This window comes from Chelmon rostratus, chromosome 14, assembly GCF_017976325.1.
Source record: "Chelmon rostratus isolate fCheRos1 chromosome 14, fCheRos1.pri, whole genome shotgun sequence".
Classification (NCBI taxonomy): Eukaryota; Metazoa; Chordata; class Actinopteri; order Chaetodontiformes; family Chaetodontidae; genus Chelmon; species Chelmon rostratus.
In genome coordinates, this window is record NC_055671.1 from 14,862,010 (window position 1) to 14,881,474 (window position 19,465).

The 19,465-nt window shown below is 40.5% G+C and overlaps 1 protein-coding gene across 2 annotated transcripts; it reads right to left on the reverse strand.

Moving 5' to 3' along the window:
- Positions 1–10,050: 10,050 nt before the first annotated feature.
- On the reverse strand, positions 10,051–19,309 carry nf2b (neurofibromin 2b (merlin)). 2 transcript variants are annotated; one of them, XM_041951806.1, is made up of 17 exons: positions 18,981–19,309; positions 18,555–18,670; positions 17,545–17,670; positions 17,134–17,256; positions 16,867–16,950; positions 16,515–16,583; positions 16,274–16,356; positions 16,050–16,125; positions 15,789–15,926; positions 15,274–15,348; positions 15,058–15,171; positions 14,788–14,910; positions 14,324–14,541; positions 13,649–13,751; positions 13,098–13,240; positions 12,849–13,017; positions 10,051–12,210 (listed from the first exon to the last, which is right to left on the reverse strand). In XM_041951806.1, exons 2-17 carry the CDS (start codon positions 18,642–18,644, stop codon positions 12,163–12,165), a joined length of 1,782 nt encoding a protein of 593 aa, XP_041807740.1. In that variant the 5' UTR covers positions 18,645–18,670; positions 18,981–19,309; the 3' UTR covers positions 10,051–12,162. The 2 variants fall into 2 exon arrangements, with proteins under 2 accessions (XP_041807740.1, XP_041807739.1); XM_041951805.1 differs by having other exon boundaries at positions 15,783–15,926.
- Between the last annotated feature and the right edge of the window lie 156 nt (positions 19,310–19,465).

The window sequence follows — 19,465 nt, forward strand, 5'->3', positions numbered from 1 at the left end:
GAAGTCTTTTTTTTTGCAGGCAAGATCAATGGTCTGAGGTCCAATTTTCCGCTGTCTGTTTTACCATCCACACCATTCAGCTGTCCTACTTTTCTGTCTGAATGTAGTCCTTTATTTCTTCCTATATCCTTATTAACACTGTAGCTCATATGTGTCCCTCCTCGAGTCCTAAAATCCATCTGTCCTGTCTTCTGTCCCAGCTTGCTCTCTATTTTCAACAACTCTCTCACATCCATATCCGTCCCTGATTATTACATACAGAACGAGTGTACTTAGAGAATTACGGACCAATCTCCAAACCATCCTTTTTATCCAAAACCCTTGAAAAAATGATCACCGACCAAATCTTGAAATTCATTGCTTCCACCGGGTCATTTGTTTAGTTTCAGGACGTGTCATATCACTGCTGTGATGACGATAGATCTATTCTCTCCTAAACCCAACAAACCTGAATCGACTGCTCACCTCCATGATTGCTAAGCCACCAAAGAATGGATGTCTCTTAATTTCCTCCAGTTAAACAGTGACAAAACAGAACTTCTTTTCATTGATCCTGACAACTTTTCCTCTGTAGTTGTTTGGTTTATTGGTCCATTTCACTGTCAGATCAAATCTACCACACAAGAATCTTGGTATCATCTTTGATGAGCACATGGCTTTTGACCAACATGTTACTGAGCTTGTTCAGTCCTGTAATATTGCAGAAATCAGATGTATGTTGTCTGAACTATTAACTCACACTTTCATTTTCTCCCACCTTGATTATTGTAATTCCCTCTACACGTGTCTCAGTCAAGCTGCTCTAAATCCTTTACAGTCATTTCAGAATGCAGCTGTCAGATTATGAACTAGAACTAGTCGACTGCCCCATGGTCCTCCTGTTCTTGCTTCCCTCCACTGGCTTCCTGTAAAATTCAGAATAAACTAGATCCTGTTGATTTCTAATAAGGCTCTGCATGACTTTGCCCCCAGTTACATTTCTGATCTCCTCATTCCTCATTCCACTTCTTGACCTCTTCGATCCTCTAATCTCTGCCTTTTATCCATCCCCTGCTCCAACTGCAAAACAAGAGGTGATTGTGCCGTTGCTGTTTTAGCCCCAACGCTCTGGATTCGTCTTTCCCATTGATCAGATTTGCTGCATGTTTGGACTAAAACCACAAGTTGTTATTTTTACACTCACACACTGTGTGACATCAAACACAGTCAGCATCATAGATGCTACTGAATGATCATAGAAATATCATAGGAATACTACAGGCAGCAGTGTGTCTCTATGATCCTCTCACTCTTCCACAATTCCACATTGCTACTTGTGACCTTGATCTTGAAGGTGACACAACTCTACTCTACAGTACTTGCTACTTCAGCACCATGGACAGCACCATGGATTTATCAATACAGAAGAACAGTTAGGCTGCTGGTACTTCAGAGCCATGATTGGGGGTCATGGATTCTAACTTGCACAAACCTCAGATAAAGGATCAATGAGTCAGAGACAAGATTAAAATATTCAACTAAACAACCCCTCTGCCCCTGCAGTCTCTACGCTGCTGGGTGATGGAAAGAGGGGCCAGCGGGTTAACAGGGGGGATGCACTTTGATCATTTTGTTAATAAGAGGGATGGCATCCCTCCACATGTTGCCCAATACTAAAGGTACAGAGAAGTCAGTGTCCTCTCCATCATATTCTCAGAGACTAAGAATAACAACCTGAGTCTGTCTGCAGCAAAAACAGCACTTCAGTGGACGTACAATGACAGTGCGCGATTGCCAGGAGCGATTACGCTGCAGTTTGTTTTCGCGGCTGATGTCTGCTGTGCTCTCGCTCAATAATGGACCACTTTCAAAACTTGTCCCCATTAGTCACTTAGACACAAAAACATGGGAATATAAGGTCCAGGTTGAAAAGTTTCCCTTTGAGCCGGCACTAATAAATCACAATAGATTAACTGTGACACGTTTGAATGAAATATTGGCCAAATAACCTTAATTCAGCTCCAGTCAGTTACCATAAACTGAAAGAGGATGAATGAGGATACGCTTGCTCAGTCCTCGTCATGTTGTTCTTTCAACCATAGCCAAATTGCATTATTACATTTAACTGTTCTGCCTCCATTTCTTTCTCAATCATTCATTCATTCCTCGCCAAGTTCACCAGGATGATACCAAGCAGGGAAGAAGCTTGCTTTCATCCGCAGTGGAGCAGCGAAGCCATGAAAGGATCAATATCTCTGAAGACACAATGCAGTGTGCGGATCCCCTGGTACCTGTACAACTTCCCCATATAATTCAACTGAAAAAGTGCCCTAATTCTGTTTAGATTGAATGTATGGAGTAGTGTGAGAAAAATGATATTGAAACCCCTTGGTGGTGACTGTACTGGACTTAACCTCCTCCACATGCCTCACACTCCAGAATGGGTTTTGCGTTCTTGCTTTTCCTAAGACGAGGCCTCCAGCATCCAATTATTTCACTCATTTAAGTGCCTTCGCTGCAAAAAAAACCCCCATCAAAGGTCTGCTCTCTTTCTCTCTGTGCAAGACGTGATTTCACTCCATGTCATTGTAGCCCTCCCTGTCCAGCCTGCGCTGCCTAGAATGCAATTCACAGCCTCTAAATGCAGCCCTGCCCCTCCCTCCTATTACTCTAATCTGTGTGCCAAATGCCATGGGACAGATCACAGCTAAGACACAAGGGAGTAACAGTCTCAGGGTTTCCACACATAAAGAGGTAGTGAACCCATCTCCGGGCAAAACGAACTCTCTGAATGATACTCATTCTCCAGCTCTGATAGTCCTGTGGCTGCTGGACATCACGCTGTGATGAGGCCCTGTGAGGGAAAGCCTCTCCCTCATCCACTTATCTCCCTCACTCTTCTTTAGTTCTTAGAAAATCCTTTTTTGTGTGTAATCATAATCTCATTCGGGCAGACCCATCATGCCATTGAGACACTTTATGCAGCGAAAGGCCCTTAAAGTGATTCTGTATCAGAGAAAAGTTCCTTTTTTCTATTACTAAGGAGCGCCTGGTTAACCTCTTTTCAGCTTTTCTTCTCTCCACACATTCAAAACAAACAGGAGACACAGGAAATCTGTGATTTAGGTACAGTCTTTCCAAACAGCAATTTCACATTGACCCATTTCTATTTTATTTTCCTCTAAGCTGTTGGACAGTCAATGCACTCACACTGCCAAGCCTGAGAAGTTCATTCACGGTTTATTTATTTGCATATATCACAATTACATCTCTTCCTACTATCAGTACCCCACTGCTTTATTGTTCATTCTGTCCTGTGCATGTGTTCGTATTTACATATACAACAAATGTTTGCACAATCTGGCTACGTGCTAAACTGCATTTAGTTGTACTCATATTTACTGTGTGCAATGAAAATACGGCTGAATCCAATCTAACATATGATATCATATCTTCATTTTCCTGCAATTCTTTTTGCAAAACCATAGTTTAAAAAAACAACAAAAACACAGCATAACCATGTGAGTCTGTTAGACATTAAAAGTGCATGATTGCAGGACTTTAACTTTTAATTGAGTATTTTTTCTATTGTCACATTGCTACTTTTACTTAAGTAAAGGCTCTAAATACTTCTTTCACCACTGCTGAAGCCAGACCCGGCATGCATAGTGCTAAAGGGAGGGAAGCATCCTGGACAGGCTGACATCTGCATATCTCTGCAACATGAAGGGGAGAATGCAACATTCCCACATCCCCATCCACACATTCCCACCTAGGGAAAATGACGTAGTGACAAAAATGTGCCACAAGACCCGAGGCGAGCTGAGTGTCACGCTAATCACATTTCATGATGCGTGCATTTTCATGTGCAAAGAATAGTTAAGATAAAGATTATATGGACATTATTCTCTGAGACTGCAAATACAAAACAAACAGAGGTTCAGCCTCCCTGGAGAATTTAAAAGGCATAGAAGAAAGAATAAGAAGAGAAGTCAATTCTATCAGTGACAGGAGAAAAAAAGGCAGAATAAAAATAATTAGATACACTGGGAAAATCAACAAAGGGAAGAATCAGTAACAGGCTGTGACAGACAGACAGGCACACACAAATGTTGTGCTTATCAGTGATGGGAAGTAACTAATTACATTAACTCAAGTACCGGACATTAAATGTTAATGTACTTGTAATTTACTTGAGTATTTCCATTTTATACTACTTTACACTTCTACTCCACTACATTTATCTAAAAATAATAATCTAATATAACCCTCCACCACGTTTCAGATGTCTGTGAGTTGTTATCAGTTCCACCAAAGAGACATTTCCCTCTAAATTTCTCAGATGGTTTCATTTAAATAAAAAAATTGAGGCCCAAAGAGGTGAAATTATCCAATATTTCACAAAAAGTTGAGAATTGTCCCAAAAGTTGCTATAAATTTGTGCAATATAGCTTTATTTCTCTACTTATGTATCTCATTGATAATCTCACAACCCCTCAGATTTATCTTGTGATCTTTTACTCTATTGGGACCCACTGGATTAATCTGTTGAACTGTATATATATAAAGTAATAAAGTAGCTCGACCTCGACCAGCTCTGACACTATCAGCATCAGGAGGAGAACTTTTCCTTCTGAATGCTTTTTCCACTGCTGGTGCTGCCAGTTGTGTTCAACAACTGTGTGCAACAACTTAACATTCACAGTTAGTAGTAGTTACAGAATGTGAAAATCATGAATTCTGAATGAATTCTGAAATTTTCATGTGACGACACACGAGGGAAGTCATTGATCGAAGAGAAAATTGTCTTGGAGGCGGCAGTGCTTAGATATATCAGCATTTCTAAAGAATCACAGCCAATAACGACAGGGTTTGTGGCAAATCATCACACAGCAGCCTAAACAACATCCTTACAGCAAGAAGAGGGGGGAGCCAGTGAAGGTGCTGTGAGAGAAAGGCCTGATGGGAGAACCAGGTGAATTCCATCCCCTCCTATCAGCTCCAGCACAACAGTGTAAGTGAAACGCTGTAAGCCCTTGTCTTCCTTCCACTCCACATTAAACATAATACTCTGGTTGTTCTTGCACACAGACACAACCATATGACCTGTTTGTGTCGCCACACACAGTGAACAGTTCATTCATAGATTCACATGAACACACATGCTCATGTGACCTGCAGTATGTTACCTGTAGCTGGATTGTAGGCATTGCCAGTGTTGGTGGAGAGTGTGATGCCTGTGTTGTATGACCCAATATTTCCTTCACCTCTGGCTTCTCTGTTAACACAAAAAAGACCACAAACATAACGATAATGGTTAAGATAAGGTTGTGGAAAAAGAGGCCAGGGGGGCATCATCCAAAACTGACTGTCATGAAATTTTGAGCAGATATTATGGTCTCCAAAGGGTGAATCCTACTGACTTTGGTGATCACCTGACTTTTCCGCTGTCGCCCCCAGGCTGTCATTTACAGTTCTGAGTAAATTGTCTCAACAGTTATTGGACAGGCTGCCTTGAAATTTGGTTCACAGATTCATGTCCTCCTCAGGATGAACTGTAATCAGTTTGGTGAGCTCTTAACTTTTCATCTAGCGCCATCATCAGGTCAAAACCTTGCCAAACATTTTGGTTACTGAACAAATACCTGCATATCTTATATTTTCCTTTTTATATACAGTAAATTACAATAACACAGGTTAAAATAATAGCACAGACAATAACGACCCATGACACTTGGCAAACCATCTTGTTTGGTCGGTGAAATACCTGCAGTCTGGTTTTCTAGGTCACTTGTTCTGCTCTCTGTGGCAGTCGGTCTGGTTTCCAAAGAAACAAGTTCTGTGGCTCGCCCTGAAACACAGGAGAAGTTTGATTCTTATTTGTGAATGGTGAAATGAATTTCTGGTTTCAAAAGCACAATGAGCTCTGCAGTATTTTTCATTAAATGCAGCTGACTTAACCGATTCATACCAGAGAGTCATTCTGGAGCTCACAATGAGACCATCAGTGCGCTGACATACTTCAGTCACATAATAATGATAAGAAGAATAATAACCAACAAAGAGGAAGAGTAATCAGTCTGTACCCGAATTCTCTCTGCAGCTGCTCCATGTGCACCAGGGTGACGATCAGCTCAGCTATCAGCTGTCCCTCACTCTGGCCTCCATGTTCCTCAGCTCCACCTCGAGTTCCACCACCACATCTCTCAGTGCCCTCACCTCCGCCCACATGTCAGGGGTGGTTTGTTTTGTGGTCTGCTCGGTCGATTCCTCGGCTGCATCTCTCTAATCTCACCTGCCTCACCGAGGCCTCCACCCTCCCTCTGAGCCCCTGAACCACACAGGCTGAGCAGCAGCAACAGCAAACCAACACCAACGCTCCTCGTCCATATATACATCTTCACAAACGTACAGCAGAGCAGCTGGTCTTTCTTATGTAGTCTCCAAACTTCAGCTGGCTGAACAAATGGGGAAAAAACTGCAAGTGTTTTTGTTTGATAGCTTGATTTGAGACCTGAGATGATTCAATATGATCTCTGTGCTGGTGAGAAAATACAAGCTGCTACAGGCTGCTGGAGCACTTTTACAATGATATGCTCTCATGCAGTCACAACTGTGCAAACACTGTGTTTATTCATACAAACACACAGACAAACACTCACAGGAACACACTCATCTTAATGCCTCTCACTGTGTCTGAGGGCTACCTGATTAAATTCAGCAGGCAAGTAAAACATTTCTTTCTTCTCTCTCTCTCTCCTCTTATCTCATTTTCTGTGATATACAATAAATTAATATAGAAACTGTCATCTGTTAGAACATTGTGACAGTCTTTTAGGCTATATTTTATATTATGATTTTTTTTATCTCGGAAATTATTTTTTAAATCACAGAAACCCAGAAGAAGTTAATATCTGTTCTTTTGAGCCCTCTGGTGGTAACCAAATTGTTTAAAGGGATAGTTCAGTTTTTTTTGACATAAGGCTGTATGAGTTATTTATCAATAATCAGTGTGTTACCTGCAGTAGATGGTGGACGGCACATTTCCAATTTGGATAAGCAGCAGGTGTAACGGTGCAGGAAGCTGAGCGATGTGCTGCTGTAGACGGGGCCAGCAGCAAACCATGTTTTAGATACCCGAGAAAAGGCACCGAAAACAAAAACCAATATGAGATTTAGAGTGCACTAGATTTAGAATATTTTCACCGCTTTATGTCAGACAGCCCTGAAGCTGTTACATCCAGATATACTCTCTTCAAAGACACCAGACTCCTTTGACAAAACCAGTAATTTTGCTGCTGGTCTACTGCTGCCTCAGTTGGTCAGCTTGCTTGTGTTATTCTGTGACACTGATGTTTTAAAGGGTTGGTTCGGACTCACCAAAGACAAAGACCAGCTGTTAATTGGCATAAAAGCTGACAATTAAATTAAGTATCCAATCTTGATTCAAGATTTAAATTAAGACATGTCTAATATGTAAATGCATAATAAATTCAAGCCCCTCTGACTGAACAGTCAAAGAACCCCATGCTTTGTGGTTTTTATTCAGCTAAATGCTGCATTTTCACTGAACAAAAGAGCCATACCCATACCCGCAACACTTCGATGCAATACTTATCTTTTATGAGCAGAGGGCAGTATTTCCCTGCTGTATGAGCAGTATCAGCCGCAGTAAATCATGCAGACTCGGCAATCCCATCATAGTGTGTTTAAGTGAAAATGAAGGGTCGTCCTCAATCTACATAAAGTCAGATAAGAGACATTTCTGAAACCTTTGCGGTCAGGTTGTCATGACAGCAGGTGTGTTTATATTACCTCTGTACTCACACAGGCAGAAACAGGCAGATGATGATTGGTTTATATTTAATTGTGCTTATTAGCAATGTGATCAGGTTATATTACCTCCATGTCTTTGGACTGAAACATGCAAAACTCCACACAGGAGGGAGGAAGGAAGGATGGCTGGATGATAAGAGGAGGGGAGTCTGGGTTGTGGGTTGATGGGAGAGTTGAGGGGGTGGAGGGAGAGGAAGGACAGCTGGCTGTCTGCTCCCTCAGAGCAGCACTTTCAGCAGCCAGCTCCTTGTTTCCTGCTTTGGAGTCCGGAAGGGCTCATCGCAGGGCCTGCAGGCTTCTGCTGGGAGGGCGCCGGTGGTCCAGCACCATTTCAGCTGGGCTGTCTTGGTCTGGACCACACTGCTGGCAAGAGTCCTCATGCTGCACTTGTCCAAGTGACTGAAAGACAGAAATACACAAACAGAAGAGTGTTTAGGTAAAAATAATGTCCCTTTTAATGCTGGATACACAGAAAGAGAGGAAGTCTTTTTTACTTATTAACACAGCTGAAAGAACTGTAGCTATTTACAGCTGCAGTTACAGAACACTGGCTAATCAAAATTAAGAAAGAACCCATTAATTGTTTATGTTTAGTCAATCAAAAAAGAAAAGAAAAAATAGTCTGGGTGTTCGGGCAAAGCTGGTGATAGCAGCCCAGCGGGCAATAAATTAACTTCTGTACATTTATTTTTTCAGCTAGCTGACGCGGGAAGCGACCAAGTGACACTGAAACTGAAAAAAGCGGAGGTGAGTCCTCATAGATGTGGTGTGCTGAAGTGCAGCAGACAAAACACATAACCTCCTCACAACCTTGCGTATGAAAGATGTACTTATGGCGATGACTAACCATGTGTGCCATGGGACAGACTGCAGCTGGAAGCGACAGTCTCAGGGTTTCCACAGATAAAGGGGCAGTGAACCCATCTCCAGGCAAATCCATCTCTGAGTGATACTCATTCGCCCAAACATGATAGTCCTGTGGCTGCTGGACATCACGTTGTGGAAAAAGCCTCTCCCTCACCCACTTTTCCTACTCACTCTTATTTCTTAGAAAATCCGAGTGGCTCCATCATTGCTATTCAGGCAGTTTATGCAGCAAAAGGCCCTTAAATTGATTCTGTATCAGCGAAAGTCTTTTTCTAACACTATGGAGCACCCAGTCTACCACCTATCAGCTTTTTTAGTTACTTATTAAAAACAAACAGCAAAAGTGTTTCCAAACAGCAGACCCACAAACTACAACGTCGACACTATCAAGGCTAAAGGGTTCATTCACGCTAACCTCTCTACTCTATAGTGTTTTGTTTATTCTGTGTGTATCACAGTTTACCTCTGAGAGTGCGAATTCACAACAAGCAGAGATTCAGCGTCTCTGGAGAAACGAAAAAGCAGAGAGGAAGGAATAAGAAGTCAGTTTCATCATTGGCAGACGACAAGAAGACACAGAATGACAATGATTAGATAAACTGCAAAAATCAACAAGCTGTGATGAACAGACAGGCACACACACAAACACAGATATTGTGATGACCAGTGATAGGAATAACTAAATATCATTTACTCAAGTACAGTACTTGATATATATTTCAATGTACTTGAGTATTCCCATTTTCTGCTGCTTTATCACTCTAGGCTACTGCACTACAATTCAGAGGGAAATATTGTACTTTTAACACAACTACATTTGTCTGACAGCTGGAGTTACTAGTTACTTTTCAGAGAATCTAGTATATTCTGGTACCTGCACTCATTTAATTTAAAGCTAAGCTGTCAGGGGAATTCAATATTAGTTTTTGGTGGCTTGAGGTTTGCAGCAGAGGTGCAGAGGTTTCTCTGGATTTTCTGAATCTTTTCATGATATTGTGGATTGTAGATGTTGAAATCCCCAAATTTCTTGCTGGTGGGTTGACTTTGCCCACGTAATTTTTCACAAAGTGGTGAACCTCGCTCCAATTGTGAACGACTGAGCCTTTCCAGGATGCTCCTTTCAAACCCATTCATGATGCTATCACCTGTTACCAATCAACCTGTTTATTGTGGAATGATCCAAACAGGTGTTTTTGGAGCGTTCCACAACTTTCAGTCTTTTGTTGCTCCTGTCCCAACCTGTTTGAAACATGCTGCTGCATCAAATTCAGAATAAGCAGGAGGTAAAACATTAAATACATTGTCTTTGTACTGTTTTCAATCGACTGTTTGTCTAAAAGGATTATTAAATGACCACATTGTGTTTTATTTATGTTTTACACCGCATCCCCACTTTTTTTGGAATCAGGGTTGTACTGTGTGGCTGTGATGGGAGTGTTCACTTTGTGGTTAAGATCACTGCACTTCACTGACACACGAGGGAGCGAGAATGTTTCTGTCATTATCTATAACAAAACTCCCAACATCTGCATAAACATCAGGCAAAAACACTGCTGTAATGAAATGGCATGCACAAAATAACTTGAGATTGGAAATCATTGACAAAACTTTGTCGTGCATTTCAAAGCAAACCTAATCCCATAAGGAACAACACTGTTTCAGATGCAAAATGATTTTGTAACACAGGACTTGAATTTGACAGGAAAATCCCATGATAGAAAAATAAAACAAACATTAAAAATTACAATGTCAAAAATGACAAAGTCCCACACAATAATAGAGCTCAAGAAAATGTGTATGGTGATGTTATTTAAGGATTCATAGCACAAATAAATAAGGTTAAAGATGCATCCTGAAGCACTTAAGCAATGGGTTGAACAAAAGAACATTTCTACTTGGACATCTGACACAAAACTATTAACACAACACCAAGGTGATCCTTACTCATTTATAACCCAATCATGAGGGCAATAATGAAATGATCATCTGTTACTGTTCAGTCCATAATGAAATCAGTCTAACAGGCCAGTCCCAATAAACAAACATGTAGAATCTCTGGCTGTACATCTGGCATCCAGCCTCTCCCTTTTTGAGGATGTAATGAGGATTGTGGTTGAGTAAAAGTTAACTCAGGTAACCCACCGCTATATTTGTGAAATGCAATGCACCCACTGCTGGCCGAAAAAAATCCCCAACCGGACTTATCCAAGGATACCATGCTGTAGATCTCAGGGGAAAAACAGTAAGATTCTACCTGCAGTGATTGTCTCAAACAGTGACCCTGAGAAGAACACGAGCTGAGGAACAAAAAGAAAATGGAAAAGCCATCAATCTGCTATTCTGTAACTCAGTCAGGGTAGGACATCCACCCCAAACTTTAAGTAACCCCAACACTAAGACACATGGGCACAATGATACCAAATAAAACCATAGCAACTCAATTGATAATAGTACAAAATAAAGTTCAAGGCACATCGACAGTCTGGAGTACAAAACATAAAAACTGAAATGACTAAATTTCTATTAACTATCACATTGAGGCACTAGAAACAGTAAAGGCACCTGTGTGCTGTTATCAGTAAAGGCAGTTTGTGGACCAAGTAACAGAAAACAGCAAGCAAATACAAATGAAAGACCAAAACAAAGATCAAACACTGCACTTTCATTTCTATGGAGAGTCACATCTGGACACCGTTCCTGTACACATTCTCTGGGAGTTGCTGCTCTTACAAATTATTTTTTATGAGCAAGATCGAAATGTTCTTTTTTCCCGCTACGTATCATCGATCAAGAGTCATCTTGAGTGTATTTTTATTGTTCAAAGCCACATTCAACAATAGCTTGTTAAATGTATAATCAGAAATTTGGGCATTTGGGTTTCTTTGATGTGCTGTTGTACTGTTTGATGTACTGTTTAAAAGCCAAGTTTGGGGAACACTTTGCTCGTTTGAAAGAAAATGACCAAAAGCATCCATATTTAGAAAATCTTAAGGGTATTTATGCCTTTTCATAGTTTCCCACAGAATGAAAAGGATAATTTACTTAATTACATATGATGCAGGAACTTGCCTGAAGGTGGCTTGTGACAAATTTTAACTTAATCTTCGTCCCCACTGTTCTTAAGGCATTAATGTGTAACTTGTCATTAAGGCATCTTACAGCTAAGCATCCCTTAAAGCCACAAAAAACCATCAGCAAATCAAAACATCCATCTTCACCACCAGATCCTGAATCAGTGTTACACACGTTAATCTGTCTATATATATATATAAGATGTGAAGGTGCCGCGGTGTGGCAGGTGGTACAACCTAACATGACAGCCTGTGCAGGTAGCCAAACTAGTGGCCGCTTGTTATTGAGGATAGTCTTTCCAAAGCACACAGTCATGGTGTCTGTCTGTCTGTCTGTTAACCAAACATTTCTAGAAAGCGCCAAGTCACAAGTGCTGGCGCCCTCCTTCCTCATCTTGCAGGACTCGGATCACACTTCTTCGAAGTAGGCCATCTGAGACATGTACGCAGAGTTTCGCTGCAAAACAAGACAAGTATGAGCAGTTTGAGAGAGAAGCGAAGGTGGCCGCAATCACTGCAGTGTATTTTGTTAGAAACTCAAAGACAAGATGTACACAGTCATGCAAATATCACTACAGATGCTATTAATATCTTCCATAACTTCTGTTTTTCAATGCTTTTCAAGCCACAATATTGAATTATATTAAAATATTTAATATGTTAATATAAAAATGTCTATCTGAAATATATATTTATGCAATAGTCACAACATGTCTTTGCTTAATACTGCTACTTTCAGGATATGTTAGGTTACTCAGAAATGCCATTGTTTGGCATTAGAGTGTTTCTATTCATGACATTTGTTAGAGAAAAAAAGTTTTATGATATTTGAAATTGCTTGAGTTTTGAGCCTTTATGTTCTGTGTTCAAAGGCTTTCAACACAAAGAAAATATCTCCATATTAAATGTATCGAGGAGAATGTTTAGCAAACAAAAAAAAATCTGACAGTGTAAAATGAAAAAAGCAGTATTAATAGCTACAAAGTGGATTTATTGGTTTATTCACTTTATTAGACATTCTGACAAATAACGGGTAACCAATGGTCTGCAACGCTAATTTATCAGTTAAAAAAAACACTAAGAGATCATACGTACGTTGCTGTGAGGTATGTAGACAGGCTCCTGGACGTATCCCCTCGCCTCACTGCGGAGGTTGTAGAGGCCCGCCTGTTGCTGCTGCTCCTCCAGCTTCAGGGACTCGATCTCAGTCTTCAGCTCCTTCAGCTGGTCCTGCAGGTGTTTGCTCTTCTCCATGTACTCCAGTCTGGATTAATGCATTACAAGATGTAAACAAGCCAATATAAACTGTCTTTAAAAGCATCGCCGCAGGGAATTTCAACTCACCTCTCTCTCTCGATCTCCATTGACAGCCTTTTCATGTCAGAGTCCTTGAAGTCGAGGCGTGTAGATGCAGATTCGTAAGCGAAGTCAGGTGCTTCAGGAGGAGGAGCAGGGGGAGCAGGCGGAGGAGAGTAGGCAGCTATGAGCTGGAAGACAAGGCAAAGCATGTCAAGCAAGTTGTTACACTCAAGGTAAAGCACATGTTTCACCACTACATTAATATCTGTTGACACAAAATGGCAAAAACTGAAAGCAATATGAAGCTTGACTCAATGCACATTATCAACACAGCAATTATATCATTGTAATGTCACTATTTTTCTACTGCTCTTACAAGAAATGTCTCATAACTTGCATGAACTGAAATGCACTGAACATCACAGATACATGACTCATACAATAGTATCTAATAGAATTTATTTTTAAAGCACAACAGATAATCAATGGTATTAATTACATATTCAATAACTTAACAAAAATGAGCTGCATTCATTCAAAAAAAGAAACAAAGGAACTAAAGCAGCACACAGCCAGCAGTATGGTCATCACCGTACAGGGTACGTTGTTTTAGTGATCTCCAGCAGCTTCTGTTTGGCTCTCCGCTCAGCATCCTTTGCCTCGGTCAGGTCCTGTTTCAGATGATCTGCCTCCTTCAACCTGGAACCAGAGTTGTAAAAACAGTAAATGAACAGAGTTCCTGGAAACTGCACACAGCACAAAAGAGAAACTTTAACATCTTTCACATATAAATTGAACTTGAAAACTGTCCTTTTAAAACCCTGGACCTGACTGCATATAAAAGTGGTAGATAAAACATATACATGCAGAATACACAACATGTGCTGCCCTCTCCTGGCACTCAATGTCTCTGTATTTTCAAACCAATTAGGAATTTTAGTTTGAGTTTTGACACTTGGAGGTTGCTGTAGCTAGTCAGTGTGGAGTGTTCAAGCTGCACAGTAACAGTCCTGATCATGGTGTTCCCCTTCAGTTTTAAGGGAAAGACTTACAATACTGCTATCAATCCTATTTCATTTATTCATTGTGATGTTATTGGATGCTGTCGCTTCATTTGTGGAAAAATCAGGAGAAATCAAGAGAAGCTCAAAATGAGCATGTCACTATGAGAATAAGATAAATGTAAGGTGAATAATAATTATACCTATTATCAGTTAATAATGGCAATATTAACTAAAACAAATGTAGCACTTGTCAGGGTGATTCCACACCTCCTCTCAGACTGCTCCACCAGTTTGACAGCCAGTTGCTCTGCCTCCCGCATCTTCTGCTCCATCAGCCTTTTCTCCTCCTTGGTCTTCATGGCGGTGACCTCTAACCTCTGCCTCTCCTGCTCAGCTTCGGCAGCCTTGTGGGCCAACAGCTTGGCCTCCTCCTCAGCAATCTGGGCCTTCTCTGCAAGCAGGTCTGCTGTCTCCTCAGATCGAAGCTGGAGAAAACACATTGTAACATTTAAAAAAGATTTTTTTATAAACTTGCATATGAAGGAGGAAGTGGAAGACTTAATGTAATGGAGCTCTATAATGTAAGACAACATCTTTTTATTACCACCATGTTGTTTATCGTTTTCTTTCGATTAACAATGCAACTAACAGAAAGATGAAGCTCGTTGCCCAAACAGGACCTCACCCAAAAGTCTGGAAGACTGAACAATCATCTCGTGTAAAGCTCTCACCAGGGCCTCGTTGGCCAGCCGAGCCTCGTCCTGCAGCTGGAAAAGTCGACGCTCCATCTCTTCTTTTGCTCGTTCCGCTTCCTCCCTCATCTGTTTTTCCCTAGCCAGGATTTGACGCTCCATCTGGAATAGAGGCCAATAAACCCAGTTGAAGTAAAAACAATCAACCGCAATCAATTTTTATGAGTGCCGTTTCCATATGTGTGCATGGTGTACATCCTGTCTAATCTGTTGCTCTCATTGTTCCAGTGGAGCTGAGAGAGCACGGACCTTCTTGCGGGCCTTCTCCTCTTTAGCTTGAGCTTTCATCTGCTGCACTTCAATGGAGTCCACCTTTCTCCTCCTCATGAATAGATCATGGTTACCAATGCACAGCTGCAAGATCTACAGACAAGGTCCACACAAACAAACAATGTCTTATTTCATATAACTCTCATATAACTTTGTTATAGCAGAATATTTACATGGACAAAGAAGTACACCAACCAGCTTGTTGACACGCAGCTGAGATGAGTAGAACTTGAAAACATCTTTCTTCTTGTCCAGGGGTTTGATTGTGAACTACAACATGGGAAAAATTGAAAAGTTCAGTTCTTCTGCACTACAACCATAATTTGTTCGCATCATTTCAATAGACATCACAGCTTTGATGCCTCTACAGCAGTACAGCTAACTGGTTCAAAACCCTAAACTGAAAGGTTGCAGGTTTCACCAAAAGCTGAAGGTGTTAGCATAAAAACACTGCACATGTCTAAACTCAGGCAACAGGACAGTGATAAGGGTAAGAAATTAAAAATGAGAATTAGCTGTCACTTGTCTTTTGTAATGTATATATAGTTAAGAAGGATTTTTTCTTACCAAAATCATTATGAATGTGGAATTTCCATCCAGTTTAACAACTAAATAAGTTGCTGCCACTCATTTCCCCACTTCTTCCAAAGTGACAAGAAAAAAATGCAGAATGTGCAGAGTGTAAAAGACTGTCCACTGCTTACATTTACCTCCTTTTCGCTGTAAGAGATGTTGCGAATGCCGCTCCAAGGAAAGGACTTATTGGGGTTGAGCTTGCTGTTGGGGCTGTAGATGTGAAGACCCTGAGCATCCACACCAAGTAACAGGTCTGTGTCCCTCTTGTTTTGCTGTTGGTGCAACATGTAACAGTAATGTAACATGGCAGTAATGTTTATGGTTGCATTTTTCAAAATACCATGCAAAATTGACCTAAACTGACAAAACATCAAAGCACAGCAGTTTACACTCACAGTAATGGCAAAGTAGCTGACACCGTACATCTCAAGGTCCTGAGCAATTTTTAGGTATTCCATCTCAGCCTCATCCCTGAATGGACAGTGTTACAATAAGGAAGAGAAGGCACATCAAACCATGATACAATAATATATTACAGAATATAGGACCAGACCTTTTGTAAAGGTGTTCATTTCTCTTTACATGCTGGATTTCAGAAGCCCTACTGGTTCAGTCCTACCTGGCAATGCCTCTGTGCTCTGCATACCAAGCTGTGATCTTCTCTTCCCACATGTCAGCTGTCATTTGGTATTGCATCAAAACCTGGAATACAGGCACAGGATTGCAGGAAAAACATTTTATACACGCACGCAAGCACAAAAAACACTGACGAGCTGCTGTTTGCAGTTACAACAAAAAAACAAACCATTATAACACGCTTTAGCAGTTGGTGAAATGTGCGCATCGTATTGTGTACTTACTCTTTTTGGCAAAAGCTCATCTTGTGCCAGGAAGCCTGGTTTATGAAAGTTTGGGTCGTAGTCCCCATACTGTGATTGAGATTGAGGAGGAGGAAAAGAAATGTTGATGTTAATGTTGCACATTAGGGAAACATAAAGTGTATATCATCTATATAGTCTGGACGATTTGTTTTTTTACACATATTTCTGCTCTGTTAATACGTTATTCTTCTTGTGAGGACAAAAATCAGTACTCAAAAAGAAGAAATGTATTTCTTAATTTGTTGGTCTCATGATTGTGCCCCATCTGCCCAGCTTATTTGCATAAAGTTGATCAAAACGTTTATTTGCAGTGTTTTTTTTTTCTTCTTACCTTGGCTTGGACAGCATATGATGCCAACAGAACAGACGCTTCAGGGGAACAGAATATCTCTTCATCTAATATCTGTTTTTTCACCTACACAAGAGTTTGAAGACATGTATGAACATGTGCTGAACCAAGTAAAAGTTTTTCACAGAGTTTTCTAAAACATAGAGATCAATTCTACCTGCGCATAAACATAAAACCATCTCCAAAAGTGTGTCTACAGAAAATATAAGGCCTTAGGTTATTTACAAGGAATATTACCAACTAAATTACCTGTAAGAAGAAGAGGTGTTGGGTTATTTCTTGGACCAGCTCCTCTTCTACTTTTTCTGGGAAGAATTTTGCCAGGAAATGAAATGTTATTGGAGAGTCCTTGGGAACTTCCTGGTCCAGCACCTTAATGAACAAATAAACAGTACAAATAGAAGAAGAGCGCAGAATAATATGTTTGTTAGACCAGACTCTAACTAAAGCAGCAATGTCATGTCATGATCAGTGTGTAATTAATTACTGGCAACACACTAAATAAGTAGGCAATTACTGCTATTACTACTAACTGCTCAACTGTTAATTCATAAACAATAATCAACCACTGAAATAATTTATCAAACAAATGAGGCACAAATTATTGTGATAATTTGCTGTTTAATATCAAAGTGAACGTGTTTGGGGTTTGACGCTCACCCTTTTCTCTGGTTTCAGCCAGGCGTACGTGTCCTTTACTGTGTACCTGAGTCCAAAGAACCAGGTCTCCCTCAAACCAACAGTGCGACACACCAAGTCAAACAGGTCTTTACCTTTCCACTTCACCTGAGAAACACAGTGAGCAGAGAAAAAAACAGTGAGCTAAGATGCTGAAAGCAAATGTATTGGTTTGCAGCTCCTCTTCCCATTTCCAGGAGCTATTAAAAGCAACCCAAGCATTAACTAACGCGTGCTGTCTTTAAAAAGAAACCGAATATCACTTTAAACTTTATGGTAAAAACCTGGTGCGGCTGATGATTTACTGACATTGTTTCTTCTGTATTTTAAAGTGGAGGTGGGCTACCTCACCTGGAATAAAGGCCGCCTACAGCATCGTTATCAACATTCAGGGAGGAAAAATAATCAGAGGCACTATTTTACTAAGCAAATTGTAATCTACTACCAAAACTGATCACAAGACGAGGTGCGCCAGGATCGGGGCAGTTTACAACGTGCTTAAGAATTTCTTGGGGAAAACCCTGACTAACGTTTTTCCAAGGAAGTTGTATGACATCTTTTAGTTGGTATGTGTCTTAGATGGTAAAAATAAATGGTTATATGTTTATGACATCCTCAGCTCTCTTCTCCTTTCCAAGTGTAGTGCATCAGTGCAAGACCATCAAAACTCATAACTAACCTTAATTCTTAATCCGTTTTTATTTATGTTTACTCTAGTACAGTAGTTTTTATGCACATGTGTAAATACTTTTAAAATAGTGTTTTATTACCACCACTGTCAGCTTAGTCTACGTTTGCAATTTCCCTTAGGGTATCAGTAAAGTACTCTATCTTTCTGAAAGGTCTGCACACCATGACATATACTAAACAAATATGATTTATCATGCAAAGATGGTTCAGGCCATTCTTCAGCATGCTTGTCCATGAACCTGAGATGGCTAATTTTGGATAAAGCATCCTTTTAGGCTCAAAGGTTGAGTATAAATCCATACCTCACAGCTGAACTCCATTTCGGCATCCATGGTGATAACTTTGACTTTAAAAGTCTTTGGCTGTTTCTTCTTTAATCCCAGGATGGACATTTTGAGGGTGTTGCTGTCAAAGAAACCTGTGGAAAAGAATACAACTTAAGTATTTCAGAAGTACAACTGCTCTCAGGACAAAACGTGACTTTCTACAAGTGATTAGACGGATACACCTACTAACTAAAATGGGCCATTTTTATACAATATACCATTTAAACTTTGACTGAGAATAAAGCCATCGTTCTGGCAAAACTTTTATTGGATGTGTAAATTAGCCATCATGCGACAAGAATTTAATGTTTCGAGCGGTTTTACAGAAAAATATCAGTGAACTGTAACTTCTTTGTTAAATACAACATGCAGCTGAATTGTATCATAGATGAGGCCCATTACCACCGAGTAAAGTCGCAAACTTCTGCCGTCCAACAAGGCTCAGAAGCGGCTGGGCTTTTTTGTTGGGAAGACCAATGCTAAGCTAACCGATATTACTAGACAGCGTTAGCTTTCCAGCTATGCCACGAAAACGGACCAAAAGAAGTTGTGGAAAGAGCGAAATTTTTGCGATATCTCCATAATGAAATGTATCGGACAAAATGGCTTTTTAACTATTTAAGTTGTTTTACTTGGAAACAACTTCGCTAACGTTATCGTCGGCTACGTGCTATAGCTGGTTAGCTTGCTGGTAAATATTCAGGACTTTCCAGAAGATTTTTTGTTTTGACTCCTACTCGCTCTACAGGTGGGAACACGAACAGCAGCTTGGCATAATGCTACTGCGCATGTGCATGAATTTGGAAGCGCGACTGCGTCCTTCAGGGCTTATCGGAAATCTTGGATTTCCAAGCGTTTTTTTTTTTTGGTCAAGAATTGGGGTGGCC